At 39.2% G+C, this 18,672-nt stretch overlaps 2 protein-coding genes across 13 annotated transcripts in view; one reads left to right on the top strand and one right to left on the bottom strand.

Moving 5' to 3' along the window:
* The window catches only part of CCDC148 (coiled-coil domain containing 148), a 268,876-nt gene extending 251,805 nt beyond the window's left edge, over positions 1-17,071 (bottom strand). The window contains exon 1 of the mRNA XM_022569774.2: positions 15,507-17,071. Coding sequence (XP_022425482.1) covers positions 15,507-15,531 — 25 coding nt within the window. The 5' untranslated portion in view covers positions 15,532-17,071. The remainder of the gene's footprint in view (positions 1-15,506) is intronic.
* The window catches only part of PKP4 (plakophilin 4), a 251,064-nt gene continuing 248,572 nt past the window's right edge, over positions 16,181-18,672 (top strand). For 7 of the 12 annotated variants that reach the window (XM_089916800.1, XM_089916798.1, XM_089916795.1 and 4 more), the window contains exon 1: positions 16,181-17,444. The gene's annotated coding sequence lies outside the window, so the exon portion shown is untranslated. The remainder of the gene's footprint in view (positions 17,445-18,672) is intronic. The other 5 variants (XM_089916801.1, XM_022569780.3, XM_089916792.1 and 2 more) reach the window with 4 other exon arrangements.

The following is an 18,672-nucleotide window of genomic DNA, read 5'->3' as shown; positions in this document are numbered from 1 at the left end:
AGCTGTTCAATAGTCTATTAAAAAGTAAATCCAACACACTTTACAAAGAAAATCACCCCCTACATGCTATATAGGCAGACAGACCAATGATTTCATGGAAAGAGAGCCTGAAGCAGAATCTGGAGTATTATTATAATCCAGAGGTGAGTGGATTAGCACAGAGTCTCAAGTCTGGACAAACTAGGACAACTTTCAACATCTTTTCTGTGGGTCTTTGTAAAAATGAAATTTTCATTTCTAAAGCTGTCAACTTACCAAAGTGAACTATGAAGATCTAAATGCACAATACATAAGAAGCAAAATTAAGAGATTCTCAGAACGAATTATATTAACCATAACATTTCTAAAGTAAGTATCACACCAAAAAATCTAAAATAAATCAGAAATATCTAATTAAAAGGTTGCAAAATAAGCTCAGATTTAGTTGCCTTATATATCCTGAGAGGTTTATTGATTTCTTTCTTTTTTCAATGTAATTGTAGCTTCTTTTTATTAGTAGGAGTGATAATATGATTTTTTATTGTGGTAAAAGATATATAACATAAAATTTACCATTTTTCCAGGTTTGTTGAGATATAATTGACATATAACATTTTATTTGTTTCAGGTATACAGCATGAAGCTTTGATATATGTATAGATGGTGAAATGATTACCACAATATAAGTTAACATCTATCACCTCATATAGTTACAAATTCTGTGTGTGCATGTGTGTTAACTTTCAAGATCTACCCTCTAAGCAACTTTCAAATATACAATACGTTGTTTTAAACTTTAGTCGCCATGCTGTATGTTACATCCCCAGTACTTATTTACCTTATAGCTGAAAGTCTGTACCTTTTGAACACCTTCATCCATTTTGACCACTCTCACTTACCCCTTCCTCTGGCAACTGAGCGATCTGTCCTCTATATCTATGAGTTTGGGTTTTTTTTAGAGTCCACATATAAGTGATATCATACAGCATTTGTCTTTCTCTGTCTGACTTATTTCACTTAGCAAAATCATGAACGGCAAAATTTCCTTTTTTATGGATGAATAAAATTTCATATTGTATACATATACCATATCTTCTTTATCCGTTCCTGCATCGATAGACACTTAGGTTGTTTCCATGTCTTGTCTATTGCAAATACTGTTGCAATGAAATTGGCAAGTGTAGATATTTTTTCCAAGATAGGGATTTCATTTCTTCAGATATATACCTAGAAGTGGAATTGCTGGATATATGGTAGTTCTGTTTTTAATTTCTTGAGGAACCTCCATACTATTCTTCATAGTGGCTGCACCAATTTACATTCTCACCAGTAGTGTACAAGAGTTCTTTTTTTTTTCCCACATACTGCCAGCACTTGTTATCTCTTGTCTTTTTGATGATGGCCATTCTAATAGGTGTGAGGAGACGGCTTGCTGTAGTTTTTATTTGCATTTTCCTGATGATTAGTGATGTTGAGCATCTTTTCATGTACGTTTGGCCATTTGTATGTCTTCTTTGCAAAACTGTCTATTCAGTTCCTCTGCCCATTTTTTAATCAGGTCATTTGTTTTTTGTTGTTGTTATTTGTTGTATATCAATTTCTTAAATATACATGCAATTTTCCCTTATGTTAGTATTTGAAATAAAAATATGCTTAAAATGTTTTATTAAAAAGCAAATTCTTTGCTATGTGACATCCTATGTCTTAGGAATTTTAATTCCTTCTTTTGTTGATATATTTCTTTTTGAGGTTAAAACATAATATCTATGATCTGAAAAAGTATATGTTCTAAGTAATTTTTTGCCAAAACTGTTTAGTATCATGTTTTCTCTCCAACCCAGAAGAGGGTGAGGAAGAGTAATATATTCATTGATTTATCCAGATTCAATCTCTCCCATGTTCACCGGTTATGTGCAATATTATAATTTTCTAAATACTATAGAATTTTGGCTTCTTACCAGTCAAAATCTTTACTTGCGTTCTTATTTTTTATGTGACATATTTGTTATGCTTGTTCTACAGAATATTAGATACGATGTGACTCCTTAATCAAAATGAATAAACACCCCCTTTAAAAAAAATCGTAGGGTTAAATATTGAGGTGGAAAATATACTTTGCACCCAAATTAGAAGCTTGTTAGATGTGGCTGCCTTTTCCTTATTAAAAGAACTGTTATACATTAAAAACCTGCTTTGATGAAGAATAGGAAAAAAACCATTATCAAAAACAAAGGCTTTTTAAAGGTAGTATTGAAAATAAATAATTGGCTTTTGTTCATGAATAGCTAAATCTGTTTTGTGGTTTGAAAGAGCTAAGAACAGATTGCTTCTCTTAGATTGTTAGCAAAGAAATGTTTTCATCAATTAACATTCTTTGCTAAGAACAGTTTTCTCCAGTGCTTTTTCTCAAATGGAGTATTACATAAATAGGCCTGCCCAAAAGACAATTCCTGGGCTTTTTTCTTTGATGTCTTAGAGTATAATAATTATGGCATGCAGTTCTAAATTATGGAAGAAAACAAAAAAAAAATCACATTTCAAACAGATAATTTACTTGAAGAAAAAGTTGCCATAGGTAGCCATTCCTGCAAACTAAATGAAAGGCCAGTCTTCCTCTTCATCATGCTTTTGCCTAACAGTTACATCCCAGGAGGATGGAAGTAGGGAATAAAGAGTTGTTGCAAAAGGCCCAGAACTGTAAGAACACACCATTCCACTCTCCCACGTACCTTCCCTTGCCTCAGCTTTACCTTTCCACTTCTACCCTGTGCTGAAGTGATTACCATTTTATGAGGGTTTATGTAGTGGGGTGCAATAATCACCAACATTTATGTAGCAATTTCTCCTAGCCAGGCACTATCCTAGGAGCTTTATCTATTTTGATTCATTTAATCCTCACAATAATGCTTCGTTAACACTGTTTCTCCTATTTTGCGGAGTGGGAAACTAAGGTCAAAGATCATACAGCTCCTGCATAGCAGAGACCAGATGCACACCCAGGCAGTGTGGCTCTAGAGCCCATGGACCTAACTGCCTTCTGTATTCTGCTCTCTCTCAGGAATGGAGACAAAGCATAGGTGGTGGTGCTCCTCAACACACAGAGAAGTGGACTTCTGTCATTTTTATTTTAGTAAACAGCTCCTCCCTTGTTAGGGTAAGGGTAAGGTCCTAGAGGGAAAGAAAGGAAGACAAGATAGAAGCGGGAGTTAAGGGAAGAGACAGATCTTGAACAAGGAAAAAGAAAGAAGTCTATTCAAAATACTAGTTTATGGAAAAATGAAAACAAAGAGGGTGGTGGAAATAGACTTAAGGGCTAAGGCAAAGTGAGAAACATTTGTGGCAAACTTCTTTCAAAAGAACACAAAGCCAAGATTTAGAATGAGATCATGCAGTGTCATTTTACACGTGAATTAATGTAAGCCTGGAAAAGATTTTAGTCTGATACATTTTATAGATCAGTAAACACAGGGACAGAGAGATTAAATGCTTTGTCCAAGACTTGAAGAAGCAGGTAGCATAGGCAAGGCTAAAGCCCAACCATATCTCCTAACTTTGAGCTCAGTGCCCTTCCACCAACTATAACAAACACAATTTGTCAGCTTTCAAAATACAGATGTGATGGTCAATAGGTTCTGACTCAATTTCAAGAACATAAAAAATAGCTACAGTGTATACATATTGGAAATTAAATACAAAGTCCCTGAAGTTATATTCTTAATAGTCAAATAATATTGTGGGAGAGCAGTATAGTCATTTATAAATGCAAGAAAGAGTGCTCTTGATATAAATGCATATTTTTCCCCTAATATTCTTTCCCCATCAACATTTTAAAATTGACTTTTTTAGTTTTGGAAAATGAGTCACACACAAATAGTATACAGCAAACACAATAAAATATCTAAATCGTATTGATTTATTAGAGACACTGAATTCAGAAGGAGTCTTAGGCTAGTTGTACAGCCAGTTTTTATGCTGGTTTGTAATATCAAAGGTTCTTTCAGCTCTAAAATTCTATAATTTAGAAAACTAGCAATTGAAATAAACAGTAGATTTAAATATTGAATTTAAGTGTATTTGACCAATGAAATTATGATATACCACCTAACATAAGCTTGTAAAGAAAATTGTTTATAGTGGCTTCAACAAATGGAGATTTATTAGAAGTTCATAAAATGCTAATGATTATGCTACCTATGGTATTTCAGACTATGTTAATAAATAAAGAAATTTTTACCTAATATTAACAAATAGAAGGAAGGATGAAAAAAGAAAAATTGACATAAAGTAGAAATAAAGAGGCCTTTTCTGGGGTAAACTCTCAGATGTAAAAGACCCTTGTGTTTATGGTCAGCTATAGGTACAGTAGCATGCTCATACTAAAAATTCAGAAGTTTGCATATTTTACATTTTTTTAAGTTTAAAAAAAGTGAGAATAGAGAAGTGTATTAAGAATGGAGAAGTATATTGTCTCATTTTCATAGATGTGGGGCAGAGGCAGTGAAAAAGTGACATTTCCAGTGCTAAATAATAAATCACTGAAAGCCTAGGATTTTGAAATCAGGTTTTCTATTGATCATAAAAATGCATTAATTCTGTGTGGGTGGAATTTTTTTCTTTTCTCAAATTCTCTACAGCAATTTCCTTTGCTTTCTTTCCATTGTGTTGTTATTTATTTCTCACTTTCAAGCCATTTGGATGTGTCAAAAGAATAATACTTGTCTCAGTACCACTCAAGACTTCACTGACCTCTCCCAGGTTGGATGACAATAATGATCAGCATCTCTAATGATGTTAGAGATTTAAATGTGATTTACTGGAGACAAATGATCTGAGTGATCTTTAAGACAAAACATCAAAAGTTTAGATTTGAATGTCATCTTCCAAAGACTTATTTCTACTACCTGTGGAAGGAGAGAAAAACTAAAAAAACAAAGCGACAAACCAAAACAGGAAGGAAAGAATGTACACTTTAAAGATATTCTACTAAAACTAAGGTCCTTAAACATTCTCCAACACACTCTCCATTAATAAGCATTTTTTGCAAATACATATAAAATTATTGTTATAAATTCTTTAAGTATAATATTGCAGTAACATGTAAATTGTAAAACACAAATACAGAGAAATCCATAAATACAAAAAAGGTAATATAGTATTGATAATTTTAGTAGATTTTAGTGAGAGTTATGTGATTGAAAATGTATTACCTTGAAAATCTTGGTTTAATACTGGATCATAGAGGGTTCAAACTCTAAGGTCCGTTTATTCCCATACTTAGCTATAAGGACTATAATAGTTAAAATAGATACCACAATGAGATATGGAAGAAGTGCAAAATTGGCTTCATGTACTCAATTATGATACTCAAAATTCAATTTCATCCACTAATTATACAAGGGTTGCAGCTCAGTATTTTTCTCTAGTAATTTTCTGACTTCCCTGATATCATTTTCCTTGCAAAATTTTTTTCATTTTTCTTTTTTTTTTTCCCCTTTAACGTTTAACAAATGGGGTCTAAATCCACTGAAATGCATTTGGAAGATTTTCAATCATGTTAGAAAATTGTTTCCAAATTTACTAAGCACTCATATATGCGAGTTTTAAGATGATGTGCTTATGCCATTTTTAAATGTTTTTATTTGTAATAGCTTTATTGAGATCTAACTGACATTCCATAAAGATACATCCATTATAAGTGTGCAGTGCAATTATTTTTAGTAAATGTATAGTTGTAGGGCTTCCCTGGTGGCACAGTGGTTAAGAATCCGCCTGCCAATGCAGGGGATATGGGTTCGAGCCCTGATCCAGGAAGATCCCACATGCCACGGAGCAACTAAGCCCATGCGCCACAGCTACTGAGCCTGTGCTCTAGAGCCCACGTGCCACAACTACTGAGCCTACGTGCCACAACTACTGAAGCCCATGTGCCTAGAGGCCATGCTCCGCAACAAGAGAAGCCACTGCAATGAGAAGCCCATGCACCACAACGAAGAGTAGCCACTGCTCACCGCCAACTGGAGAAAGCCTGTGTGCAGCCACGAAGACCCAACGCAGCCAAAAATAAATTTTAAAAATTAATTTTAAAAAATGTATAGTTGTACAACCATCACCACCATTTAGTTCTAGAACATTTCAATCACCTGAAAAATTTCTGTCATAACCACTTGCAATCAGTCTTCCCATCCCAGCCTAAGGTAATCACCGATCTGCTTTCTGTCTCTATTTTCCTTTTTTGGAAGTGTGGTCTTTTGTGGCTGGATTTTTTCCTCTTAGCATAATATATTGGAGGTTTATCCATATTGTAACATGTATTAGTAGTTCATTATTTTTATTGTTAAATAGTATTCCATTACACAGCATTTTATCTCATCATTATTTGATGGACATTTGAATTATTTCAGTTTTTCCCTATTACAGATACTACTGTAATAATTCATGTAAAAAGTCTTTGTTTGGACATATGTTTTTATTTCTCTTGAGGAGATTTCTAGAAGTAGAATTGCTGGATCATATGGTAAGTTTATATTTTAAAGAAACTGTCAAACAGTTTTCCAAAGTGGGTACAGCAACCAGCAATCTATGACAGTTACAGTTTTTCCACATCCTTGTAATCACTTGGTATTGTCAATCTTCTGCCTTATACTTATTCTAGTAGTTGTATAGTGGTATTGTATTGCAGTTTTAATGTGCATTTCCCTAATGATGTTGAACATCTTTTCATTTGATTATTAACCATTTGTATAACTTTTTGGTGAAATATCTATTCAAATATTTTGTCCATTTAAAAAATTGATCTGTTTGCGTTTTTTTTAAAGAACGTATTTATTTATTTATTTATTTTTGGCTGAGTTGGGTCTTCGTTGCTGTGCGTGGGCTTTCTCTCTAGTTGCAGCAAGCGGGGGCTACTCTGCATTGCAGTGCATGGGCTTCTCATTATGGTGGCTTCTCTTGTTGCAGAGCACAGGCTCTAGGCACATGGGCTTCAGTAGTTGTGGCGCATGGGCTAAGTTGTTCCGTGACATGTGGGATCATCCTGGACCAGGGCTCGAACCCGTGTCTCCTGCATTGGCAGGCGGATTCTTAACAACTTTGCCACCAGGGAAGCCCTGTTTGCCTTATTTTTGATGTTAGAAGTTCTTTATATATTCTGACAAAAGCCCTTTATCAGATTCTGCTTTTCAAATATTTTTTCCCGGTCTGTGGCTTGTCTTTTCATTTTCTTACTGATGCCTCTTGAAGAACAAAACAATTTTCTATAAAGTCCAATTTATCAATTTCTTCTTTTATGGATCATGATATAGTGTAATATCTAACGAATCTTTGCCTAAAACACGGTCACAGAGATTTTGTACTATGCCTTCTCCCAGAAATCTTATAATTTTAGTTCTTAGGTCTATGATGCATATTTAGTTATTTTTTCTGTATGGTATAAATTAAGAGTATAAGTTCATTATTTTGCACATGAATGTCAAATTATCCTAGGAGCATTTCTTGAGAAGACATCCCTTTCCCCATTGAGCTACCTTGGCAGTTTGTTGAAAATTAATTTACCATCAATGTAAGGGTTTATTTCTGTACCTTCTATTCTATTTCATTGATCTGAACAGCTATCATTATGCCAATATTATATTCTATTATTGTAACTTTTGAAATTGGATGTTATAATTCCTCCTACTTTGTTGTTGTTTTGATGTTCTTGTTCCTATGTTTGTCCATTTGAAGACTGGCTTGTAATTTCTACAAAAAGTGTTTGCTGGGATTTTAATAGGGATCACACTGAATCAATAGTCAGAGGCTTTATATTTCTTTTCTAAAATTTATTCCTAAGTATTATACTCTTTTTCATGTTATCGTAAATGGAATTGTTTTCTTAAATTCATTTTTTAATTTGCTATTTCTTAGCATATAAAAATTCAACTGATTTTTGTATATTGGTCTTATATCTTGTGACCTTGCTAAATTTATTATCACTCCTAGTATTACTCTTTTTTTTGTACATACTTTAGATTTTCATGCATAGATCATGTCATCTGTGAATAAAGAGAGCTTTAATTTTTCCTTTCCAACCTATATGCTTTTATTTTTCTTTGCTTATTACAATGGCTAAAACTTCCAGTGAAATGTTAAAGAGATGAGAGTGGACATCATTTTATTCTCAATCTTAGGGGGAAATCATTCAGCCTTCACCATAAATGTGATGTTAGCTGTAGGCTTTTCATAAATGCACTTTGTCATATTGAAGAAATTCCCTTCTAGTGCTAGTTTTTTTAGCATTTTCACCATGAGTGGGTATTAGATCTTGTCAATTGCTTTTTCTGCATCTATTTTCATCTTCATTTTTTTCTTATTTTTAAAAATCTCTATTAAACTACAGAAAAATATGGCAGTTCTTGACTTCTCTTTCCTGACAAGAGGATGTACTAGCAGGTCCTGTTTACCTGATTCCCCAGCTCAACCCCAGAGATGCACAGAAGCTCTAACCAACTGTGATGACAGTTAGCTGACCTATTGTGTAAAGAAAACAGTGGCCCAGAGATGGAAAGGGCTTGCTTTTCTCTCCCGATCGCTCTGGTCAGCTTATGGTCACCTCTATGAAGCAAAGAGCTCTTTAGTTAAGAAAAATGCTGAGGTCATATTTTCCCTGAATTTATTTTAGGAGAACTTCAAATCTAATTTTTTTTTTTTTTTTTTTTTTGCGGTACGCGGGCCTCTCACCGCTGTGGCCTCTCCCGTTGCAAAGCACAGGCTCCGGACGCGCAGGCTCAGCGGCCATGGCTCACGGGCCCAGCCGCTCTGCAGCATGTGGGATCTTCCCGGACCGGGACACAAACCCGTGTCCCCTGCATCAGCAGGCAGACTCTCAACCACTGTGCCACCAGGGAAGCCCTAAATCTAATATTGTAAACAGCATTTTAATGTGGTGATCATTTGATGTTCCAGGGCTGGCACTGAGTAAAATTTGCTTTTCAAATGGAGATTGTTGACTTGCCAGGCGCCCTGCATCTGTCTGACTGCCTTCTTTTGCTTTGGGCTTCACTCAAAGGTGGTGGACATATGGGTTCTGTCAGTAATTAGCATACTTCCAATATAGGTTCATTTATGAGGACTGTCACCTTCATTTTTGACAGTTTTGCTAGATAAAGAAAACTTGATTGACATGCTTTTTTCTCTCAGCACCTTGAATATGTCTTTCCACCACCCTCTGGTTTCCCTTGTTTTTGATAAGAAGTCAGCTGTTAATTTTATTGTGGTTCCCTTATATATGATGAATTGTTATTCTATTTTTGCTTCAAAACTTTCTCATCTTTGTCTTTCAGCAGTCTATGATGTACCCACACTAGTGGGTCTCCTTATGTTTACTCTACTCAGGATTTACTGTGTTTCTTGGATCTATAGATTAAAATTTTTGTAAAATTTGGAAAGTTTTAGGCCACTGTTTCTTCAAATTTTTTTTATACATCCTTCTAGCCTTTCTTTCCTTCTTTTACTCACAGCTGTCCCAAAAGTTTCTGAGGCTCAGTTCATTTTTTCTCAATATTTTAAAATTTGTTTTTCATACTGGGTAGTTTCTGTTGGTCTAGAATTTCCCTTTAGTTCCTTTTTTTAAAAAACAACCTCTATTTCTCTACTGAGAGTTCCCATTTGTTAAGTCATTTTTCCTTTAAGTTTTTAAACATATTTATAGTAGGTGTTTTGGATTACCCGTCTACTAAATTCAACAAGTGGGCTCACTCAGCCTGTCTATTGGCTACTTATTTTCCTGAATTTGGATCACAGTTTTCTGTTTTTTTAGGTGTCTCATAATTTTTTGTTGAAAACTAGATATTTTACATAAAACACTGTAAAAATTTTGGATGGAGTCTAGTTTTCCTCCTGAGATGTTTTATTAAAACAATAATTACTGGAACTTCAGAATCTGTTTTCCTGAGTTGTGGGGCTACTAGTGTCTCTGATAAATTTTCCTATCTTATTTTTTAGCCTGTTTCCTAAAAAATTAGTATAAATGTTCCTAAAAAATAGTATAAATTATAATACGAATTCTAATATTTTCTTCCCATACCAGTGGTGTGGTAAAATGACTCTACCCTGAAAAAGGAGTCATGCTGCTCCTCTTCTCAAAGTTCTTCTCTTGCTCCCAACTTCAAAGGAGGAAAACTGAGAGTTAAGGAATATAAGGCTTTGTGGGAAGTGGGGAGGAATAGACACCACACTAAGTAAAGCTCTTTTACCCAAATTAGGTTGGCAATATTTGGAACTAGACAGATCATTCATTTTCTATTCTAACAAAGAATAGAAATTTAGAAATTTTTAGACTGTTGCTCTTCATAGTGCAATATGATGGTCATAATATGTGCTTTGTTTTGTTGTAAATATTTGCATAATATTTTAGTGAAACCTGTTGATTGTAAAGAACAAAGACTCACTAAAGGCAAAACAGGAAAAGAATGGGTTAAGGGTGATTATAAGTAACAAATCTCTCAAAGCGATATCTGCACTCCCATGTATATTGCGTCATTGTTCTCAATAGCCAAGATATGGAAACATCCTAAATGTCCATCAAGCAGATGAATGGATGAAAAAGATGTTGTATATATATACACAATGGAATATTATTCAACCATGAAACAGGAGGACAGCCTACAATTTGCAACAACATGGATGGACCTTGAGCACATTACGCTAAGTGAGCACATTATGCTAAGTGAGGTAACTCAGACAGAGAAAGACAAGTACTGTATGATATTACTTATATGTGGGATCTAAAGAAAGTCAAACTTCGGGACTCCCCTGGCGGTCCAGTGGTTAAGATTCCACGCTTCCAATGCAGGGGGTGTGAGTTTGCACCCTCGTTGGGGAACTAAGAATCCACATGCCGTGTGGCACAGTCAAAAATAATAAAATAAAAATAAATTTAAAAGTCAAACTTCTAAAAATCAGGGTAAATGCTTGTTATGAAGGGATGGGGGTAGGGAAATATGACTGATGTTTAAGGCTACAAACTTGCAATGAGTGGCAAATTAGCCATAGAGATCTAATATACAGCATAACGAATATAGACAATAGTGCAATATAATTATGTAATGTGATAAATATCACTACAATGGCAATCATATGGCAATATATAAATGTATCAAAGTAACACACTGTATACCTTAAATTAACACGTTATATGTCAAGTATATTTAATTTTTTAAAAATATCAAGGAACAATAAAAAAATGAATTATTGGGGTCTTCCCTGGTGGCGCAGCGGTTGAGAGACCGCCTGCCGATGCAGCGGACACGGGTTCGTGCTCCGGTCCGGGAAGATCCCACATGCCGCAGAGCGGCTGGGCCCGTGGGCCATGGCCGCTGAGCCTGTGCGTCCGGAGCCTGTGCTCCGCAACGGGAGAGGCCACGGCAGAGAGAGGCCGGCGTACCGCAAAAAAAAAAAAAAAAAAGAAAAGGATTATATTCTGTCTTCATGGGGAGAATAAAAACCCAGAAAACATTAGGACCAAGGCAGCTGTTCTCTCTGGCTCACTTGGTCTCTCATTTCCAAATTTCCAGGGTAAAAAAATCTGATTGGTATTAGTATAGGTTATGGGTCAATGTTCAGCCAATGGATTGGCTACATTTGTATCGGGTCCCCACCAGGGTTGATTCCATGGCCAGATGAAAGGTCATGAGGCATGCAGGACTGCTTACTTCAAGGGCTATGCATATAGGTACTTGAAAACATGTCTATTATACTTACCAGATGTTTGATGCCTTTCTGATTTTATGAAGTTGTTAAATTTGCATGATTCTATGGTGTTCCAAAAGACAGAGCAACCTGGATGCTTTCGATGGAAAAAATGTAGGCAACCCTTATTTAAACTGCTTCACAAAGCTGAGTTTCAACTGATATCCCCAATATACAGAATTTTATAGCCTTAGCTCTGAATATGATAACTTCAAGCCAAAGCACATGCAGCCAGTTCTTTTCACACAGGTCCCCTCCCTCATAGAGGAGTAGAGATAGGTCCTGATAGAGATGGGATCTGAGACCTTTCTCTCTTAGCGGATTACATGGCAGAAAACTCTACTCTGTTCTGCCATACATTACCTCACTTTTCCACACTGAACCTCTAGTCCATCTTTTTCTAATTACCTCCCAACATTACTGATTTTAATCTTTCATTGTTGGAAGTCAACTTCTTCCAAAGACTACACGGATTCATGACTGTTGGCTTTTCTTAGTGTGGGAGGCACTTCAGTAGTTGAAGGCACTATGGAGGCTAAGGTCATTACCATGACATGTATCTGATCCTTTAGGAGAGAAGGCTCATACACTATATAACTATACCACGGGGTAGAGAGTTTTAAGTGCCAAGGTAATACACTAAATCAAAAATCATCCTCTCCAGAGGCGGGTAAGATCAGGAAATTTTCAGAAAAGGCTTTACAGGTTTAATGGTTTATTTGGCTGGGCCTCTAAAGGCAGGGGAGGATTTGCATATTCAGAGAATGTGCTGGAGGTGGGATACAGCCAATTCTGCAATCCTGAGTAGAATTATTATTAAGCTCTAGCATCCTCTCCCAGGACAAGTTTATTCCACTGCTCTCTTTCCCTCATTTGCCACCTGCCTGTGTTTTAACATTCCTTTTAAAAACAAACAACACCTCCCCACCCCCAAGCAGTGTGTTTGTGGAGTTCTTATCTTAACTGCTCCCACCTCCTCCATAGGCATCCAAGAATGAGAAAAGAGACAGTGTTTCTGCTTCTTTCTTTTCCTTGCTTCCTCTGCTATTCTTTGTCAGAAATTCACTACTAGTCATTATGGGCTAATGTGAAAATAACAAACATTGGAAAGTTACAAAGTTTTCATAATCATGAAAGGTTCAGGTTGACTTCTTTCTGAGACAGTAATTTAAAAGTTCCCGTGGATTTCTGCTGTTTACTTTTGTTCTTGAGGATGCCCCACAGTCGGCTGAGCAGAGGCCCTGCTTCCCATCTCAATTTCCCAGCAGTTAGTTCCACCAAGGTAGTGTGGCTAGCAGGTGAAATGCTTCCCCTTCACAGGTAAATAATTTGCATTTCAATGGACCCTCGGGGTGGGAGACAATGGTTTCTACTCTTCACTGGAACTCTGGAATTGAGGCATTGCAATTTGCAAGTAAAGGGCACTTTTGTAGAGGAGAACTTTATTGGCAAAAAGAGTTAGGGTTTTGAGGGCAAAAAGCACAATCTTCAGAATCATTTGAGTAGTATTCAAGGGCAGAACATTGGTAGTGAAAAAATAGAAGCTGCAAGAAATTCCTTTCAAATTGTTTCTTGCTGAAAAGAAAAGCCTATAGATGGATATGGAGGGAGAAGGATGGTGGTGTTGCCAAAGTTCAGATATTTGTAAGGTGCAGGAAAAAAATTTTGAAGGAGAGGATGTAACACATGATCTAAGAGAGCAATTATAATCAATGGAGGAAAATTCTGGGGTGGGAGGATGGCCAATGTTTAGGAGCACAAGTGGAGTGTGAGCTTGGAACAGAAGGCTGTCACCCTTCTCAGCCAGGACTGAAGGAAGTGATGAAGTGTGAAAATTGAGACTGAGATTTAGGAAAGTTAAGTTGAGAAACCTCGTGGTGGATGCCTCAGTCAAGTAGGAGGCAAGATCACTTGCAGAACTGGAAGAAGACCAAGTAGAGTGGAGGCCTGAGGAGAGCAGAAATAGGACAGATATGGGAGAAGTGCCCTGAATAATGTCCTTAAATCAATATCCTGGATAATCACCCTCCTGATGAGGAAAGGAATTTAGAGAATCAGTGAAGACCCAGCCAAGTCTGGATAGCATAAACTTTTAGTGGAACAAAATGATTTCTTTATCCAGCGATGCTTGGTTGTAGAGGAGCAACTTCAAAAGAAACCTTTCACTGAAGCATGAGAATTACCAATAATAATAATAATAATGTTGATTGACAACATTTTAAGGGACATTTTTCATGGTGGATTTTAGTAACATTTTAATCATTACAAACATGAAATACACAATATCAAAATACTCATCAAACATGTGATCTGAGAAAAATGCAAAAAGAAAAGATTACTGGAGTAAAAAAATCAGTTAGTTCTTGTTTTCTTCTTTCTTTGCTAGCCTAAGGCAAGGAAAAAGGAAATATTAATGTTTTCCTTTCCACTCGACACATCTTCCATGATTATAAAAATAAAAAAAACCCAAGTCATTGGTATATTGTGAGTACATTAAATGAGTCTTATTTATAAAAATGTGCATTTTACTTTTTCTATTTTCCTATAAACAAACACCAAAAAGAAAGCAAAAGGAAGAAATTGAAAGCATGATGAGCTAATTTCCATGATGGCAAGGCATGAGACAGCACTCCAATTCTGATTTCTTCCCAGTTCTGGAAATATTTAGGAGGAACACTCATGTTCAGCTGTTTTGTTCCACAGTCCAACCCTGCATAGGATTATCAACGACGTACAATTTTACTACAAATTGTGAAAGATGTTTTTCTTTTCTTTTTTTTTTTTGAAAGATGTTTTTCTAATCAAGGTACCAGGTTAACAATTCTTATCTATTTTTGTAATTTTCAATTATGGTAAGATAAAAACCAAAAGCAAAGCATATTATCCAACTTAAAATTCAGGACAGTAGTTAGACATATGTAGCTTGCACACATATTAATCTGTTTCTCTCAACAAAATATTTGTAATTTCCAAAATCCTATCAGCATTTTCACACAATATGGTCCCTCCAACTTGAAGGGCAATAACATAAACACAGTCTTCTTTCTAAAGAAACTAGTATAAAAATGGCAAAATCACCAAAAAGAAGGAACATGAGAATATCAATGATTATATCATAGGCAATATGCTTAAAAGCCTAATATGTTCATGAAGTCCTACTTTAATAGCTAGTATCTAAATATGAAAGTTATTTACAAATAAAAATTGCTATTGACAAACTAGAACAAAGTGACTTTAAATGAAAGCAAAGCACTTGTAGTTAAAGCTCCAGATTTTTTGTGTGATTCCATGTCTCAGTTAATTTCTTTATCAAATTTAGAGATAAACTGGGAAATACCTAGAAAACAAAATCCATCAATTGTAATCTATTTCCTTTACTCTCTTGTGAAATTATCAGAAGACATGCAGGATCAACTCTATCACCTGTGTCTTTCCCAACCCTGTAAACTCTTAGGGGAAAGACCATGTACCTGTCAAGCTAATAGTGCAGAATGTACACACAGATGGGTGTTTAATAAATATCCTTCAATGGAGAGATTAGAGGTTTTCTCTGGGAAGGGGGGAACACCTTATGTCATGCATTGACTCAATGACATCCATCATACAACACGTCAGCCTGTTTCCTCATCAAAATATCATCCAAAGGAAATCATCTTTGAGTCTCCTTTAAGTCTTTAGACCCCAAATTTTGAGGCAAGATCCACCCCAGGGAAGGGGGAGTGGTTGGGAAGAACAAGTAGAATTCATGTGGATCAGTGACGTCAGGAAGAAGCAATGATTTAAAGGATGGGGTGCAAACTCACCTGGAGAAGCAGAAGCTGCACACATGTCAAAGTTCAAAGGGCAGAGGCTGAGGGACTCCCCAGTCGCAGGAAAAGTGAAACGCCCACTCCCAGGCTCTCAAGGATTCGTATAGGGGCTCAGCTGTCCCCGCCTTTGACGCGACGGACAAACCCTACCATGCACAGCTGCTGTTGCCAGGAAGGCAAAGCGAAAGCTGCCCCAATTTCAGAGCCAGCACTCGGGAATCCCCCGGTAGTTCTTTCCCCCACCCTCTCCCGCGCCCAAAGCCAGAGATACCTTCATCCTTACTCCTCACCGTTTCCAGGCCCTCTAGGTCTTAACGGCATCGGTCTCTATGGCGACCTGAAACCTCAGTTCCCATTGGTCAGTTCAATATGAGAGCCGGGCCAATGGGGAGGGCCAGCCTTTTCCTTCCTACCAATGGGATTGGCAGGGAGCAGGTCCGGAGACGGCGGCGTGCTGACGTTCCCGGGAGCCTGGGGCTGGCTGGGCAGGCGGGCTGGCGGCTGGGCGGGCGGCGGCGGCCTCTGGGCAGTAGAGGGGGCTCCGAGGCTGAGTCCGCGTCGACGCCGGCCGCGGAGGCGGCACCATGGGCAAGGGGTAGAGGGGCAAGTTGGCCACCGCCGCCGTCGGGGGTGGTGGGCGAGCCGCTTTGGGGTAGGGGGCGGGAGGGGAGGGAGGGGCGGGCAGTCAGCTCGGCCGCGGCACTTTTTTAATTTTTTCGGGTGCCGCAGCGGCGACCCCTCGGCGCCGATGTTCCTGATCCCCGGAGCGACGACGGCTGCTGCCTAACCTGGAAAGTAAGTGTGCGGGTTCGCGGGAGGGCGCGGAGAATCCTGCCCACGAGACCCCCGGCCCTCGCCCCGTCGCGCCGGAGCCAAGACCTGCCTGCGAGGGGCGCGGGGCAGGGAGGGAGGGAGACGGGGACGGGCGCCTCCCTCCCGTTACTCCGTCCCCACCGCCTCGCGGCCGCTTCGGCTTTCCTGCCCCGCCTCGTGTTTCTGCCCGCACTAGCCTGCCTGCTCCCCTCCCCCCGGCAGGCGCACAAGTTTCACCCTCCATTTGCTTTTCCCTGCGATTATTCTGCCCCGGTATCCCCTACATGCCGCGCACGACCCCTCCCCACGTTGGCCTTCTTGGATCTAGGGCCCCCAGCCCCAAACTTGAGTGCCACGCCGATCCCTCCTGGACGTCTGCTCGGAGGCTTCCCAGCTCCTGCCCGCCTGGCACTCTGCTCCGCGCCCCCAACACCCCTGGGCGCCCGCCTTCTCCAGCCCTCGGGGCTGTCCGTCCCTCTCTCCAGCCCCAACTCCCGCTTCTTGGCCCCCTCCCCTTCCTCCCACGTCCCTTCTGCCTGTACGGTCTTGTGTTTGCCCTCTGAGCCCCGCGCTCCTTGCCGGTCCTGCCCACCGCCCAGTCCAGTGCGCCCCTCTCCCCTCACCGCCTATCCTCACGCTCCACCCCTCCCGGTTCTCCAGCCCCAAGCTTCCCCGGCTGCCCTCTTGCGCTGCCGCTTCCTTCTCTCCCTGCCAGGAGTTGAAGAGGAGCTGCGGCACCCACCCACCCGCCCCCCCCTCCGGCGGAACGAGTGTCCCTGCCCGCCGCTGGGGCTGCTCAGGCCTCTCTTCTTTTCCCCCCCGGGAAGCGAGGGGGTGAGCGGCTGGGCTGAGATTTGGCTGCGTGTTGGCTGAGTGCGACAGCGAGCTCGGGCAGTAGAGGCGCCGCGGCGGCCGTGGCCGCGCGGGGCGCAGCAATAAGCAGGTGTGTGTGTCCGGGGGGAACGTGCACCGCGGGCTCCTCGGCTGGCGACAGATTGTGCAGGAATGCGAGGAATGCACCAAGGGCATAGTCCACACGACCCGCCGCGTCAGAACTAGCGCCTTCCCGGTCCAGCTCTCGCCGAGCAGCCAGAGGTCACCGGAGCATCTTCGGAGCTGGTGAGCCTCGCTCCACTCCTCTCCTCCCCTTGCTTTTCTCCATGCGGCAGAGAGGGCGGCGGAGAGGAAGCCCGGCAGTTCGGGCTTCAGATAGCCTTTCTTCTGGGATTTTGGTGCGTTGGTCTCCAGGACCGTGAATTTCGGGCCGATGGCGGTGTAGCCAAGGTTATAGATAATTGTACGAGGTTCTTGGCAAGTTTGGTTTGCAAGGTTTGAATAGTGCCTGACTTTTACGAGGGTTTTTTGAAAACCTTCAGGAAAGGGTGCCGAAGGTCTTAGAGTAAAAAGCTTGCAGCTAACGTAATTTTAGCTCTATCAAAAAATGTCTGTTAATGCTCATGGATGGGGATATAGTTCAAGAAGGAACTTGAATGCATCACTTTGCTGTCATAAAAATTGTATTTTTTTCCTTGCATACTGGGCTCTGTTGGGACCTCTTATAATACATAATGAATAGAAACAGAGAAGCAGTGTTTGGTCAGCGATGGGACAGATAGGACTGTCTGGCACAGTTCAATTCAGGGCGTGTCAGTTACCATTGGAAGTAACATGGGTACTACAAGATCATGTATATTTCAAGATGTAATTTATTAGTTGAGGTCACAGTTCTTTCTTTTTTTGTTCCCAAATTTGACCGAAAAATAAAAATACAGCTCTACAACTTTTAAAGAATGGTAATTATGTGTAAATCCGAAGTGCTTAGTATACAGTTTCAATCAAATTTTATTTTCCTTAATGCAGAAAAGCAAATTTTTGACAGAAGTTGCTTTTCTAGAATTGGGCTTAGATTCTCTTATTTTAAAAGGTAAAGTAGAAGACTGCTTCTCTTTTTGAATGTAGTATATTACTGTAGAAAGTATCCTCATTTCTGGTACCTGTGAAACAGTTGTGGAAAATGGTAACATGAAAATGAGAACAATTGATGTCCAAAATAAGTGTTTCTGGATTTGGAAAAGCATGCTATGTGTGCTTTTATTTGACACAGTTTTCTTTGGAGGTTGAATTTACTCTAAGCCTCTCCACACTTGGCTATTTTGTATCAGATTCAGGAAAATAATAAGCTGATTGTCCAGCTGTCTTCTAACACTACTGTGTAGGGATCAAGGGCGTTGAAAATATACGAGCCTTTTATTTACTTAAGAACCCAATGGAAAGGAAAAATAGAAAAGGAAAAAAAACTTTGTGCTGGGTAAGGTTGTGTCTTTTGGCTGCTACATTGTTTTTCAGG

Source organism: Delphinapterus leucas, chromosome 8 (assembly GCF_059928025.1).
Source record: "Delphinapterus leucas isolate spDelLeu-1000000601 "Yukka" chromosome 8, BTC_Dleu_Yukka2, whole genome shotgun sequence".
In the NCBI taxonomy this organism is placed as follows: Eukaryota; Metazoa; Chordata; class Mammalia; order Artiodactyla; family Monodontidae; genus Delphinapterus; species Delphinapterus leucas.
Note: the sequence above shows the minus strand (reverse complement) of the source record. Positions and strands in the feature narration are given on the sequence as shown.